Below are 15,227 nucleotides of genomic sequence, written 5' to 3'. Positions count from 1 at the left end.
TTGGTCTATGAGAAAGATGAAAGCGAAGGGGGCGTGGCCAGGCCGGCTCCGGCCGGGAGGAACAGGCGGAGTCACAATGAAATCTGTCTCCGCCCACCTCTGGGGGGCGGGGCCCGACCTCGCCGGGTGCGCGCGCAGCTCGCTGTGTGGCGGTTCCCGGTCTCCGTCGCAGGACTTTGCTTACCTGGCGGACCTGAGAGGTCGCTCTCCCGCCCCCGACCTGGACCCTCCTGCACTGCAGACCCCCCCGCAACGGGGGCCCCGGACCCCAGGACTGAGGAGGTGGGCTAGGAGCGGACAGCAGGGGATAAGCTCATCCCTTCACGTCCCTTTCCCGACTCCCCACTTTCCACAGACCCCCACCAGCCCCTCCGCACCCGCCATCCCTCGGGATCTCCCCTTCCTCGGGGATCTCTCCCTTGGCCCCGGGAGCATATCTGCCCCCTCCCCGACTGCCCCGTCGCTCCTCCCACACGCCACAGTACCCCTTCTTCCCGGAGCGCATCCTTGTTCCAATCAGCCATGTCTCCCTCGGATTCCTCTCCAGGACGCAGCCAGGACTTTCCAAAAGTTGCCGCGGGGCCTTCCGATCCCCTGTGAGTATGCCTGAGCCCCGTCCCCACACTCTCGCCCTCCGCCCGGTAAGGCCCTGCTCTCCCGGCCCCCTGGAAGGCCTCCCCCCAGCCCGCTGGTTCTGCGGAGAAACTCCAGGTCATCTCCCGGTCCTTCCCCTTTCCCTCGTGCCCTCCAAGCTGCAGACAAGAGGCATGTGCTGTCCTTGTCAGGGGCACCCAAGTGTGCTCTGTCTCTCCCCGTCCCTGACACAGCCGGATGGATGGTGGCTCCTTTTCCACACCACCGTCCCCTCCCCCCCCACCCTACCCACACGTAAGCCACTCGGGCCCCTCACACGGGCGGGCTCTCCTGTCTCAGAGCATTTGGATGCCCTGTCCTCCGTCTGGGATGCTCTTCTTCCAGCTTTTTGCCAAGCTGATGCCTACACATCCTTGACAATTGAGTTTCCCCAGAGCAGCCTCACCCCCACTTCTGGCTCAACCCAGTGACCCTGTTAGACATCCCCTTAGCACACTGTACTTCAGCTTCGACGCACTTTCCCACCTTGTGGTTAGTTGATTGCTAATTTGTCATTCGCTCGTTCATTTGGCCAATGGTATGGCGTGCCTACTATGTGCCAGGTATGGTTGTTGTAGACGCAGTGCATTCGGCAGTAAGCATAACAAAGTCCTTGCCCTCGTGGCGTTTACACTCCAGTGATGTAAGGCCAACAGTGAAAATAATCTATACACTAAAAGTCTAAGCGACTATTGCTGCGGAATGACCAGAACAACCGGTCGCTATGATGCGCACTGACCACCAGGGGGCAGACGCTCAGTGCAGGAGCTGCTCCCTGGTGGTCAGTGCACTCCCACAGGGGGTGCACCGCTCAGCCAGAAGCCGGGCCAAGGGCTGGTGAGCGCAGTGGTGGTGGCCGGAGCCTCTCTCCTGCCTCTGAGGCAGGGCTAAGGAGCAGCGAGCTGAGCAATAAGGAGCAGTGAGCAGACGGGCGGTAAGGAGAGAGGGCTCCCAGACAGCGAGAGGGCACAGGCTGGGCTGAGGGACCCTCCCTCCAGTGCACGAATTTTGTGTACCGGACCTCTAGTATTATCAATGAAAGGCATGACATGTCAGATGTCATAAAACATCAGGACAAAGGGATAGTGAGTGGTTGAGGAGAGGCCATTTATTTTTTAAGATATATTTTTATTGATTTCAGAGAGGAAGAGAGAGATAGAAACATTAATGATGAGAGAGAACCATTGATCAGTTGCCTCCGGCACACCCCCTCCTGGGGATCGAGCCTACAACCCGGCCATGTGCCCTGACTGGGAATCGAACCGTGACCTCCTGGGTCATAAGTTGACGCTCAACCACTGAGCCACACCGGTCAGGCGAGGAGAGACCGTTGAAATGGGTGGTGAGAGAAGCCCTTTCTGATGAAGCGTGGCCTGTGAGTAGGGCTTTGAGTGAAGATCTCTGGAGGAAGAGCTAATGGTTGGGAGTTTTCTGTTTGGGACGAGGCTATCCGTTCCATGAAAGCAGAGGGTCGGGCTTGCTGTCTTCTCCATCGCTGAACCCCGGGAGCCTTGCCAGTGCCTGGAAGATGGTGCCTACTCACTCTTTGGTGACTGCCCGTCCTAAGAATAGGAACCACATCTTCCTCGGTCTCTTTCTGCATCATGTGTAGACCGTTGGTCCAACACCCGTTTCCTGGAGATAAGCAGTGCACCAGGCACTGGCCTGTGCAGCCTTTGGAAGCAGAAAGGCAAAGATGGACTACAGCCACAGACTGTAGACTCTGTTATCTAAGAGATTATAAACCCAGCGACTTCGCCAACTGGAGAGAAGAATCCACATAGACCTGAGGCGGAATCTCTGGGTTCAGACTGGGGGCCAGGGTAGGCCCTTTGGTTAGAATTGGGTTTGGCTGGGAGTGAAAGAAAACCCAAAATAGTGGTGGCTTAAACAGTCTTCAGGGACCCAGGCCTCTGTCTTATTCCACCACACCTTCAACGTGGCTTCTACCTCATCATCCAAAATGCTGTTCACTCCATGTTACTTCCATATTCAGCTGGCAGGAAGGAGGAAGGCCAGTTCCCAGGCATAGCATACACCTTTTCTGATTAAGTTCCACTTACCAGACTAAGTTATAGGGCCACATCTACTTGCAAGGGAAGCTGGGAAATGTGGTCACCTTTGGGGTTGGGTGGTGGCAGAAGCAGGGAGTGGCTGCTGGGGGACAACTTCTGGTTCTGAATGTGGAAACGGCCAGTCCAGCTAATGGCTATTTGTGCCACTCAGCGGCCATCTTCCAAGGGTGGCCAGGCTGATGGGGCCCGCGAGGATTCTCCGCACCTTGACATTCAGAAGCTGAAGGAGAAGAGGGACGTGCTGGACAAGGAGATCTCCCAGTTAATATCTGAGTAAGTCTAGTTGGGTTCCTCAGTGTACTTAACTTGCCCAGTGACTGCAGCCCAGTCATTCCTGCTCAGCATAAAGACAGAACTGCACCGCTAGATTCAGGCTGCCTTAGCAGCCTCTCTCGGGGCCCACATTATCTGCCTCTGCTTCGTCTGCACCCAGCCTGCTTTCCTCCCTGCAGCGGGGTTTTCAGTGCCCGGGGGAAGCTGGTTCTTCGGCAGCTCCTGAGTTTCCCAGCCCCTTGCTCCAGCCGCACGGCTCAGGCTGAGCAGCTGTTGAATGTGCGTTTCACACTTGAGGGGTTTCTGACTAGCACCCATGTGCCCATCAGTGAATCCCTCAGCCGTGGCCAGGGTCACACCGTACCAGTGTGGTTGGTACAGGGAGCTTTTGCCAGGGACACATCCCGTTACTGTCAGCTTCAGTGGGCAGGGTCTATCCTGCCTTCTCTCTGTCGCAGTGCTGAGCACCTGGTAGGCCCTTTGTGAACATTTGTTAAATAGATGTTACTCCCTGAACCTTGGGTCCTCATCGCTTTCTCTTTCTCCATCCCTCCCCCCAGAGGCTACAGTGTGGATGAGCTGGAGGACCACATCTCCCAGCTCCACGAGTATAACGACATCAAAGATGTGGGCCAGATGCTGCTGGGCAAACTAGGTGAGCGGCGGGCCCCAGGGAGCAAACAGGCTTAGAGGGAGTCCCTACCCCCCACCGGTGGTTGGATTTTCCTCCTGGGCTACTGTTTGTTCGTTTTTTTCTTTTAAAATTTTTATTGATTGACTGATTGATTTGAGAGAGAGAAAGCGGGGCGGGGGGGGGGGGGAAAAAAAAAAAAATTGATTTGTTGTTCCACTTATTTATGTATTCATGGGTGATTCTTGTATGTTCCCTGAGCTGGGATCAAACCTGCAACCTTGGCGTATCAGGGCAACACTTAACCAACTGAGCTACCCGGCCATGGCCATCTCCCGGGCATTCTAACTTGCCGACCCTCCCGTCCTTCTCAGCTGCCCCGCTCCCTGAATGCCCCTGCCGCAGGGAGGGCTTCTCTGTTTCAGTCAGGAATGGGTCCCAAACGGGGGGAAAGAGAAGACAGGATGAGGGAATTATCGATGGTGAAGAGGAGGATGAGCAGGGCAGGGAGAAAGCAATGCAAGGTGACTGTGCCTAGTGGTTAGGACATGTGCTTGCTAGATAGACCCCAGCTTGAGGCCTGTCCTTTAGGTCCCAGGAGCTCGAGCAGGTGGCCTGTCCGCTGTCACTTGCTCAGTGAGTGTTTACTGAGCACCTGCCCTGTGCTGCTCTACAGGCATGGGGACACTTCGGAGAAGTGCACACGTGAAAGGCTCTGTTTTCATGTGACTTCTGTGTCCGTCCATGTTGGTGGGGAGGGGAATGGTCACTAACTAAGGAACACAAAGGAATTATAAAACGTGTTAAGTGCCATGAAGGAATGAATCAAAGGGCAGAGATGGAGAGGCAGGAACAGGTGGCAAGTGGGGGCGAGGGGAGGCCTCTGAGGGTGAGCCCATCCCATGGGAGGAAAGAGGGCCTTTGAGGGAGCAGGAGGAATGTCACCAAATGGCCAGGGCAGGCAGCGGGGCCAGGCTAAGGAGGCCGGGTTTGCAGCAGGCGGGTTTACAGGAGGTGCTGCATAAACGCAAATGTGTATTTCCATTCTCAGCAGATGGCTGCAGCTGCTCTGGGTGGAGAAAAAATTGGAGGGGAACTTTGTTTGGTTCCTCTGCAAAGTGGGGTAAGGGTTCAGTGAGCTTAGTTTGGGATGGCCAGGCAGGGGGTTATCTTGGCAACTGGGGGAGCAGGAAGAAGGTGCAGGAGTGGGGGCTGGGTGGTCAGGGATGTGGCCATTCTCCCACTGGACATTCATCCTTCCTTTCAGCCGTGATCCGAGGTGTCGCCACCAAAGAGTTGTATCCAGAATTTGGCCTGGACATGAGTGACTGAGCGGAGGCTCCCAGCGCCTTGTCCACGGACACTGGGACGGGCGATGTGGCCATGAGAAGTGTGAGAGCCCAAGCAGTGCACCTCCAGGCTTTCCAGCAAGCACGTGTCAGCAGCCCTTTTCCAGTGAGCCCGCCCGAGGCAGGAGGGAGCCCGGGGAAGCAGAAGGTGTGTTTCCAGCTCCAGGACTCCCGAGTGGTCCAGTGACACCTGTGCATGTATGTACGTTGTCCTATTTGTAAATAAACATGTAGATAATCTTGATGTGAATCTGGATGCTGTCCCCCTCCTCTGATAGCCCCATCTCACCTGGGAGCCAGCCTGCCTTTGTTAGAACAATCTTACGTGAGCCGGGCACTGTGCTAAGTGCTTTACGTCCATTATCTCAAATGCTAAAACCCATCCTATGAGGATTTAGTTTTGCTGTCCCCACTTTTCAGATGAGCAAATTGAGGCTCAGAGAGGCAAAGTGACTTGCCCAAGGTCACACAGCCAGTGAGGAGCAGAACAGGGATTCGAGCCCAAGTCTAACTCTGAAGCTGTTGGTTTGCAATGCTGCCTTTCTGGGTTGGGGACAAGCAAGTAAGAGCTGAGAGTGAAATAGCAACATTGAGAAGATTTCTTACCTTGTAAGCTGATCTGCAGAATGAGGGTTCCGATCCCTAACTGTAACCCCTGCCAAGCGAGGGTGAGCTGTCACTTCCTCACTGGGTGTCGCTTACCGTGACCAGCTATCCCTGGCAGGGTGAAACTGGAGTGTCGCAACTGCTCCGTGCAATCCAGAACGACAGGCTTTCACACCAGACCTGCTAAGAGTTCTGACTGTTCCAGCTGCCGCTCTGGCCCTGTCCTCTGGACATTCACATAAGAGTTCAGATGTGACAGCAGCTCTTGGGGACAGGCTGGCATGAAGTGAAGTAAGAATAGTTTCTAAAAACCAACCAATCAAGAAAAATATATTTAAAAAAAAATTTCAAGTCAATACCAGGAGCAGGGAGCCACGGTCTCTCGGTCTCTGCTCGCCTGCCAGCAGGAGGTCAGGGAACTAAGAAACAATGACATGTTTGATAAAAGGGGTTCCGGGAGCACATTTGAGTGGCACCCAACCTGGAACATGGAGAAACTTCCCGGGAGAAGAGACATCAATGCCTGCTGTTAGAAGGAGGCAGCCAGACAGGGATGCGGGAGGGCATTCCAGGGGGACGTGGCATTTGCAAAGGCCCGGAAGCAGAGAACTTGGGTCCAGGGCACGAAAGGACTGAGTGCAGGGGGAGAGTGAATAGAAAAGGAGCCCAAACACAGTCCAGCGCAGCTCTGCGTTGTGAGCGATAGGGAGTGGGTGCAGTTTCACTTCCTGCAACTCACATGCTGGATGATTTAACTCTTAGGATGTAGAAAGTCCGATAAAGAGCCCGGGCAGGTAGCTCAGGTGGGTAGAGCATTGTCCCAACACGCCAAGGTTTGGGGTTCCATCCCCGGTCAGAGCACATACAGGAAGCAACCAATGATGCATAAATAAGTGAAACATCTTCTCTCTTTCTCTCTCTCGTTCTCTCTTTCCAAATCAATCAATCAATAAACATTTTAATCCAATAAAGACATGTAGGAAAAAGTAACGGAGGGAATGCACCAAAATAGTAATCATGCTTATTTAAGTAGCAGGATTATTGACTTTTTTTCTTTTTCCCCCATATTTCTATGCAGCACTCAAAGTCACCATTCTGTTGGCAATACAGAAGCTGTGGGACCCACACCTCCACCCCCCCACCACAGCACCTCTTAACTCCTGAGTTCTCAGCCTGGCTTAATTAGTCCTGGCCTCCCTGTAACTGATGCTTGCTTTCTTTATTTCTTCCATCCCCTTTTTGGCATCAAACTTTACATCGATGTTTCTTTCTCTCTCTCTCTCCCCCTTCCTTCCACTCTCTCTAAAAATCAATGGGAAAATATCCTCGAGTGAGGATTAACCAAATAAAAATAAAAACTTATAGCAAGATATCTTTCCTCCTGTCCCTTAACTCTATACCAGTTATTTTGCTTAACTCTAATCTTACTCTCAACCCTAATTCCACATGTTACTAGAAAGCAAGGACACTTGTCACTTGTTCCCTAAGCCCCTCGCGTCTTTACAAATTAGATGAGCTGGAGTCCCCCTCTTGTTGCTGTGGCCTTGCTTTCCGGCAGTCGCCCTGAGTTGCATTTCTTCTGGAAGGCAGCAAAGGCACTTGGGTAGATTCCAGCTTCTGAAGCTGAGGGCGAATACACTGCCAGTGCTCCAAAGACTTTTGCATTAGGAGCCAATTTTAATATTTTTTAAATATATTGTTATTGATTTCAGAGAGGAATGGAGAGGGAGAGATAGAAACATCAATGATGAGAGAGAATCATTGATTGGCTGCCTCCTGCATACCCCACACTGGGGATCAAGCCCGCAACCCGGGCATATGCCCTTGACTGGAATCGAACCCAAGAGCCTTCAGTCCACAGACCGACACTCTATCCACTGAGCCAAACCAGCCAGGTCAGGGTCCAATTTTAAGGCACTGAATAGGACGCTTGGAAGGAAAGCAGCATCTGGGACCATTTCCTCCTTTTGCGATTCCCTTCTCCCAGATGTCATGGTGAGAGGCTGCCCCAAGGGGGCAGTGTCCACTCAGAGATGAGCCCAGCGGCTAGGAGGCTACCCCTGGAGGGCCTCGCTGGGAAGTCAGAGGCCACAGAGTAGATTCTCCCAGCGCCCCTTAGAGAAGAGAGTGTTTTCTCTGGCAGCAGTCCTCCCAGGAGTATGGAGTGAGACCCCTCCTCCCCCCAAGTCAGTAAGAAGCCAACTGGTTGTGAGATGTGGATAGAGAGTGACATTTCTCAGGGCCTGCGGAAAACAGGCCGCCCGGGGGAACTCTGACCTTGTAGTGTGCAGTCTGTTTGATCACATCCAGGGCCAAGTTCCCTGAAAATATTTATCACCTGGCAAGACAGAAGTTCAAAACACAAGTTCAAAACCGCCTGCATTCTCGTCCCTGGGAACCGAAGGGGTCATTTCAGGGCAGCCTGACCTCACCGAGGGAGTGTCACTGCTTGGCACCTCACATTATTTATTTATTTTTTTAAAGGTGTTTTTACAGTAACATGAGGATATGTTTATTGCTTTTGAGAGAGAGAAGAGAGAGAGAGAGAGAGAAACATCAATCAGTTCCTTTCATATACACCCTAACTGGAGATGGAACCCACTACAGCCAGGCCAGCACCCCACTTTAGCTTTGCTTAGAAGAAGGGGACATGCCCTAACCGGTTTGGCCCAGGGGATAGAGCTTCGGCCTGCGGACTGAAGGGTCCCGGGTTCGATTCCGGTCAAGGGCATGTACCTTGGTTGCGGGCACATCCCCAGTGGGGGTGTGCAGGAGGCAGCTGATCGATGTTTCTCTCTCATTGATGTTTCTAACTCTCCCTCTCCCTTCCTCTCTGTAAAAAATCAATAAAATATATTTTAAAAAAAGAAGAAGAAGAAGAAGAAGAAGAAGAAGAAGAAGAAGGGGACACCTTGGGAAGGGAGAAAGAGGAGGAAGGCCAGGTAAGGGGCCCAGCTACAAGCAAAGGTTTCCCCTGAGAAGGTTTGGGTGGTAGTAACAACCAACATTAGGAAACACTGCGGGTCAGTGGCTAGGTGAGGTTCTCCCATGTATCCCAGTTCAGTGTCCCCAAACTGAAGCTCGGGGAGGAGCTATCTGCTCAAGGTCACAGGTCTAAACCTCAGAGCCTGGCTGCCATGTGCTGTTCTACACGCCCGGCAGAGGCTCATCCTCTCTTGAGTATCTTACCCAAGGTCATGCATTAATAAAAGGAGTCAGAACTTGAACCCAGAACTCTCTAAGTTAAGCCCAAGGTCTTAACCACAAATCTCTGCTGCACTTCTTACAAGTTGTATCTGCACATGGCCCTGACCCAGCAGCCAGGCCAGCGTTCAGAAATGAACAGCCTCAGCTTTGACCTTGGGCTTGGCCTTGGCCCCTCTCTCCTAATTTCTCTGAGTAAGAGACTTTGCTCTCTTCTCAGTGAGCCCCTCATTCCCAACATCGGGAACTCTGAACAGGAGCCGATCCTCGCCTGACCTCTGCCTCTCTCAGTTTCTTGTTTCATCCCAGAATCCCACAGGATCTCAGCTGCAATGAAAATCCGGGCAGCTAACACGCTGAGCACATGCTCTGTGCCAGGCCCCAAACCTAGCGCTCAGTGTGGCTATTGCATGTTTGCCTAATGGTTATCCCCATTTTCCAGATGAAGCAAATAAAGCTCCGAGAGGTTAAATCACTTTCCCAAAGAAACACAGGTAAATAGCGGACTCAGAGATTGAGGGCTCCAAGGACATGCTCTTTTAAAGGCCTGGGAATAATTTCTAAACCTCTGAGCATCACAAGTATCCGAGAGGGCTTTTTAAAATAAAATTTGGGCCTTGGTCAGTGATGCTCAGTGGTTGGAAAGTCGTCCTGTGAACTGAAGGATCAAGAGTATGATTCCCAGTCAAGGGCCTGGGTTGCAGGTTCGATCCCCTGCCCCGGTTGGAGCGTGTACAAGAGGCAACCAATCGATCAATGTGTCTCCCTCACATCGATGTTCCCTTCTCTCCGCACCCCCTTCTACTCTCTCTAAATGTCAATGAGAAAAAATATCCTCAGGTGAGGATTAACAAAAAAATAATAAAATAAGTAAGTAACAATTCGAGTCCCTAGCCCCTCCCTCGGGATTCTGATTTTGCAGGCCTGAGGCAGACTTATATATTTTTTAATGAGCAACCCAGGTGTCTTGGTACCTGGCCTCTCCAGTGAGTGTTCCTTAACAATTGACAAATTGCTTTTAATAACTTTTAATAACAAGTAATAATGTCTGATCAAATCCTGCCTCCAAACCAGCTCTCTCTAAACCCACCTCCAGAGCCACGGGCCCCAGAGCCAGCTCTAGGCCAAACCCAGGTGGCTTTCCTCTGGCTTCTCCCCAGAGCTCCCCGAGACCCAGGCATTTGTCAGCTCTGTTCCTGGGCTGGAGTTTGCCTGCTGCTCCACCCTCCACCCTGGCACCAGCAGACCTGCCCGGCTGGTTTGCCAGGGAGGAGCCGGTCCTGCTTGCCTTCTTAGGGCTCTTCTAGGTCCTGGCTTACTAGGGGCTCAGATAGGACCTGGAGAGGTTGGGAGTGCGGACCACATGGAGAAGAGTTCTGGTCACGGAGTCACTGAGCACAGGCTTCTCTGCTGATCACAGGGGCTCTGGAAGCCCCAGGACAGCCCCACCACTCCTCCAACCACACCTGAGCCGCCCGCCTGATGCTTGTCTCTCTTAGTCAACCTGCACCACCCCCAGCAGCATCCTGAGCCCAGTCTCACCCACGCAGGAACTTCTTTGTGTGACTAATATCAGTCCCTCCTGTTATCCAGCCCATCTCCAGATGAGTCCCAGGTCTCCAGCGGAGGGAGGTGCTCAAAGGAGGGACTGACGGGATATGCAGGGGAGATCCGGATGTTGATAATACGGTGGTGGATATGGCTTTTTGTTTGTTTTTTATCCTGTGGCCACACAGAGAAAGCTCAGCGTGGTGTGCCACGTATAGACAGATCCAGGAGGCTGGGCTCCTCCTCTCCAGGCCTCAGTTTCCACATCTATAAAGTAGGTAAAATAATACCCACTGTGGCCACTTCACAAGTGATCATAGATATAAAGGCTGGTTTAATGATCACAGAGACAAATGTCAGCTCATTATATGATGATATGCTTGTGTGTTCTAAGCATATTTCTGGTCCCTGGTGAATGCAAGGTCCTTTTGGCTTAAAGTGGAGCCTTAATGAGCCAATCTTCTGGGTGCAGTGGCCTCTGGGGAGGGGTGGAGGGAGGAGGGCTGGGAAGGAATAAGAGAGAGGGCATGTAGAGAGGGGGAGAGGGGAGTAGGCTGGGAGTGTATGAAGAGAAAACTTTTGCCTTGAAAGCTGTAGTATTTGGGCATGGATACTCATTCATTTATTCGGGCATTCATTCATTCATCCAACAAGTATTTTTCCAGGCACTGCTCTAACCTATGCGGACGCAATAGTAAGGAAAACAGACAAACATCCCTGTCCTTGTGGAGCTTACATTCTAAGGAGGGGAGACAGACAATAAAACAGTTGCCAGGCAGGCAACTGGCAAATGTGGGAGCCTGTGGGTTTGTTAATGAAGTTGCTAGTGTTTCTGAGAGCACATTTCGTATACGGAATTATTTGCACTATATTTGGCTTTAAAAAGTCTTTCTTGAAATAAATCAACCCAATAGTTTAACTTAAAATTTAAAGCTCAACTTACAAAGCTCAAGTTGCTTACACATTTGGCACAATTTAGCAATCATTGTTCATTTCTAACCTTTCAGGGTTAAAAACACCTACTAAGGAAAACATTTTACCATCCCAAGGGATTTGGGGTGGTTTTTCCCTGCAGACTGAGGCTGCATGTTGACCAAATATTTGGGCATGACTCAGGGGTACCCCTGCCCCCCACAATCCTGAGATCGAGATAAGCCACTCTGACCTCTTTTATAATCTCTGTGTCAATAAGGACTCCAAATGAGGTGATGTTGTTACGGGAAAGGAGACCTGGCCCTTAGTGAGGCCGCCTAGAGCCGGCTGGTAGGGTGTGGGTTCTTGACTTCGTGTAGAAAAAACTTTCACAATACAAGCCTAGGTGAATTTTAGAGGGTACTTATCAAAGCTGGGGGCGGTGACACAGGAAACGGCTGGGGAAATAAGCCTAGGCTGGTCTGCTTTGGCTCACCAAGAAGTCAGAGAAAAGGGACCTTGGGGACAGGGTCGGGGCGGGGGGGGGGGGGGGGGGGGGCGGGTATTGCCACTGCCCATTGCTCCCCTGGTTTCAAGCCTGAGATGCATACCAATGGGGGAAGGTGGGAGGGGGAGGAAGGCGAGGGCTTGCTCACCCTATGACCTTCGTTTTGAGTTTTTAAGGCTGGACATTTAGGGGAATTCTTGCGGGGGGAGGGGGGGTGGCATATGGCACTAATTGGACTTCCCGGAGTAGGGTGATTTAAGCCATTTACCCTCTGGTTGGGGAGAAGTGCAAACGATTTACTCTCAAGTGTCCTTGGTTTAGGGAAGATAGGATTACTGGACAGCTGCAAACTGCTGTTTAACTTTCTGCCTCAGTTGCCCTATTCCTAGCTTACTAGCCTGTTTCAGTGTGATCGCCTATGTCGCCTGCGTTCCAGTTACCTATTGAGATTTGCCAATCCCCTCTGCCCACCGAGTTTTCCCCTCCTTTGGATTGGATTCCACTAATCCAAGTATTTGATTTTATTCTGAATTGTCTACGTGCAGAAATATATATTCCCATGTTTCCTATCTAACAAGACCACAACTTTAAGACAGGATTTGATTATGCATATCACCCCTGGCTCCAAGGTCTCAATAGGAAAATCTCACTGGGGACACAACTCAGGGCTGGCCTAGGTCCCACCAAGGTCAAGATAGGGAGGTCATGGTGAAGAGAGATTACGAGCATGGGCTCTGGAGCCAGGGTACCCAGTTCAAACCTACCCTTGACTGGCTGTGAGGCCCAGGCAAGTATTACCTTCTTAGGCCTCAGTTTCCCCATCTGTAAAATGGGGATTAAATTCCCTGGGGATTCTGGTCTGAGGGAGGGCTGGTGTAAGAGGGAGGGGGTGGTAATCGGAGGTCTGGAGATGCTAAACAAGAGGAAGGGGTGGCAGTGAATATGGCTCGAGTAAGCACAGGTGGAGGTACCTGCTCATGGCTCAGCCTCGCCACGGTTAGGGTGACCCTGAAGAGGGGAAGACAGGTCTGAAATCACCTCTGGGCAGAGATTCAGGAGGCATGCCGGTTAAACTGATGTCCAGCAGCTTGGTCAGAAATCATGGAGGGGCAGGTCCTATGCAGACGAAGGTGCCCTCTGCTAGGCAGGATGTCTCTTCCGAGCAGTTTTCCTTACCCATACAAGGGGGATAATCGTTAGTTTCATGTCAGGTGGTCGTGGGAGCAGCTGAGACCTTGAATGTAAAGCTCTTAGCACAGAGCCGGCACACCAGAAGTCCTCAGTAAATGACAGCTGCTGTTATTCATATCACTGTCATCATCTTCCCTTCAGGTCACCTGGCCTGCTGCCCACCAAACCTGCCCAGGCTCTGGGCCGGGCCCTGGGCCCTGGGAGCCATTTGCAGCGATGGCATCAGTCTAGCCTTTCAGGAAAAGAGTGTGGCAGCTCATTTCCGCCTTCACTTTAAGTTATCCCTGTAAGTGCCAGAGAGGCCAAGGGCTAAGGGCCCTTCCGCAGGAACAAACATCGAACACGCTGGCTCTTAACCCCGAGAGGGTAAATAAGATGACAGAACCTAGCTTGAGCTCTTCACCAGAGTCCTGGCTCCAGTGGCAGCTGGGCCTTCCTCAGAGAGCCTGTGAGCTGGCCACCCCCACAGGGTCTGCAGGAAGGAGCCAGACCTGCCGGGCAGACAGGGAGAAATGGCCACGCTCTGTTGTTCAAGGAAAGAAGCCACTTGTCACACACTGGGTATTATTCCACTTTGCTGAAGAAAATTAACCATTTGGGTTCATTCCACACACACATGCTAAACCCATACACAGGAGAAGGAAAACTGTGTCCTCTACACGCAGTACTTCCGACACCGGGCACGTGGAGTTTTTCACACCAAGCGACTCTGCAGCTCTCATTAGGCCCAGACGGGTGTCCTAGTTTAACTCAAATCTGACACTGCCTGGAGCCAACAGATTGCACAGCTTAAGGTTCAGATGCTAATCATGAGTCCAGGCGGTCACCTGTACTGCTGACCGACGGGCTATATAAATCAGGAGTTCCCACAACCCCCTCATGTTTGATATTTGCTTGAACAGTTCACAGATCTCCAAGAAACACTTATGTTTACCACTTTATTATAAAGGGTACAGTCAGGAACAGGCGAATGGACGCGACGCACAGGGCAGGGTGAGAGAAGGGGTGAGGGGCGCTCTCCGGGTGTGCCCCCCTCAGCGCCAAGGTATGTTCACGAACCCGGAGCTCTCTGAGCCCCGCCACGAGGGCTCCACTCCAGACCTACCGAATCAGAATCCAAGAGTTTGGGTTAGAACCTGGATTCTCAACGATCTCTCCAGACAATGTTTGTGTTTTTTAATTGACTCTTTTAGTAAGTTGTTTGCAGAAAACTTGAGAGTATAGAGCATTCCCATATACTCGGCAGTTTCCCATAATATTAACATCTCACGTGAGTTTGATATATTTGTTGTGGGTTATTGGGAGGAAGCCCTCCAATGTAAAGGGCCATTTTCATCACATCACATCACATCAAGAGGCCTGGCCAGTGTAGCTCAGTAGGTTGATCTTTGTCTCATGCGCCAGGAGGTAGCCGGTTCCATTCTCGGTCAGGGCACATGGCCGAGTTACGCACTCGATCCCCAGTGTGGGGCGTGCAGGAGGCAGCCAATCAATGATTCTCTCTCATCATTGATGTTTCTATCTCTCTCTCCCTCCCCCTTCCTCTCTGAAATCAATATATATAATTTTTAAAGTTGAACAGCTTTTTTTTTTTTTTTTTTAAATATATTTTATTGAGTTTTTACAGAGAGGAAAGGAGAGAGATAGAGAGTCAGAAACATCGACGAGAGAGAAACATCGACCAGCTGCCTCCTGCACACTCCCCACTGGGGATGTGCCCGCAACCAAGGTACATGCCCTTGACCGGAATCGAACCTGGGACCTTTCAGTGCGCAGGCCGACGCTCTATCCACTGAGCCAAACCGGCTTCGGCTTGAACAGCTTTTTAAAAATTTTATTGATTTTTTTTTTTACAGAGAGGAAGGGAGAGGGATAGAGAGTTAGAAACATCAGTGAAACATTGATCAGCTGCCTCCTGCACACCCCCTACTGGGGATGTGCATGCAATCAAGGTACATGCCCTTGACCAGAACGGAACCTGGGATCCTTCAGTCCGCAGGCCGACACTCTATCCACTGAGCCAAACCAGTTAGGGCTATATATATTTTTTAAAAAGAGTACATACTAGCAACATGACTTATCACTGTTGATGTTGACCTTTAATCACCTGGCTGAGGTCGTGTTTGTTTGCCCATTTTCCAACTGACTTTTATACCAGAGAAACAATGTAAGGGAGGGAAGGCCTCCGACTCTACCTGTGACAACCCTTTAAGGTCACTGTTCAGAAGTGTAGCCACAGCAAGCAGACAGCTCACATACAGAGAGCATCGTACGTGCCAGGCCTGTGACAAGCACCC

General features: G+C 51.5%; 1 protein-coding gene across 2 annotated transcripts; it reads left to right on the top strand.

Moving 5' to 3' along the window:
• Nucleotides 1–61: 61 nt before the first annotated feature.
• SWI5 (SWI5 homologous recombination repair protein) lies at nucleotides 62–6,897 on the top strand. 2 transcript variants are annotated; one of them, XR_004971126.1, is made up of 6 exons: nucleotides 62–282; nucleotides 548–596; nucleotides 2,860–2,981; nucleotides 3,542–3,636; nucleotides 4,880–5,159; nucleotides 6,646–6,897. XR_004971126.1 is itself a non-coding variant. In XM_036329522.1 (5 exons), the coding sequence occupies exons 1-5, from the start codon at nucleotides 77–79 to the stop codon at nucleotides 4,942–4,944; spliced, it is 537 nt and encodes a 178-aa protein (XP_036185415.1). In that variant the 5' UTR covers nucleotides 62–76; the 3' UTR covers nucleotides 4,945–5,211. The 2 variants fall into 2 exon arrangements, 1 of the variants encoding a protein (XP_036185415.1); XM_036329522.1 differs by lacking the exon at nucleotides 6,646–6,897 and having other exon boundaries at nucleotides 4,880–5,211.
• Nucleotides 6,898–15,227: the final 8,330 nt, after the last annotated feature.

Source organism: Myotis myotis, unplaced genomic scaffold (genome assembly GCF_014108235.1).
Source record: "Myotis myotis isolate mMyoMyo1 unplaced genomic scaffold, mMyoMyo1.p scaffold_m19_p_12, whole genome shotgun sequence".
Taxonomy (NCBI): domain Eukaryota; kingdom Metazoa; phylum Chordata; class Mammalia; order Chiroptera; family Vespertilionidae; genus Myotis; species Myotis myotis.
Note: the sequence above shows the minus strand (reverse complement) of the source record. Positions and strands in the feature narration are given on the sequence as shown.

Coding starts and splice junctions, on each gene's coding strand:
- SWI5 (XM_036329522.1), top strand. CDS start 77: ATGAAATCTGTCTCCGCCCACCTCTGGGGGGCGGGGCCCGACCTCGCC. Junction 2,982..3,541: donor ATCTCCCAGTTAATATCTGA/GTAAGTCTAGTT, acceptor CCCTCCCCCCAG/AGGCTACAGTGTGGATGAGC. Junction 3,637..4,879: donor GATGCTGCTGGGCAAACTAG/GTGAGCGGCGGG, acceptor CCTTCCTTTCAG/CCGTGATCCGAGGTGTCGCC.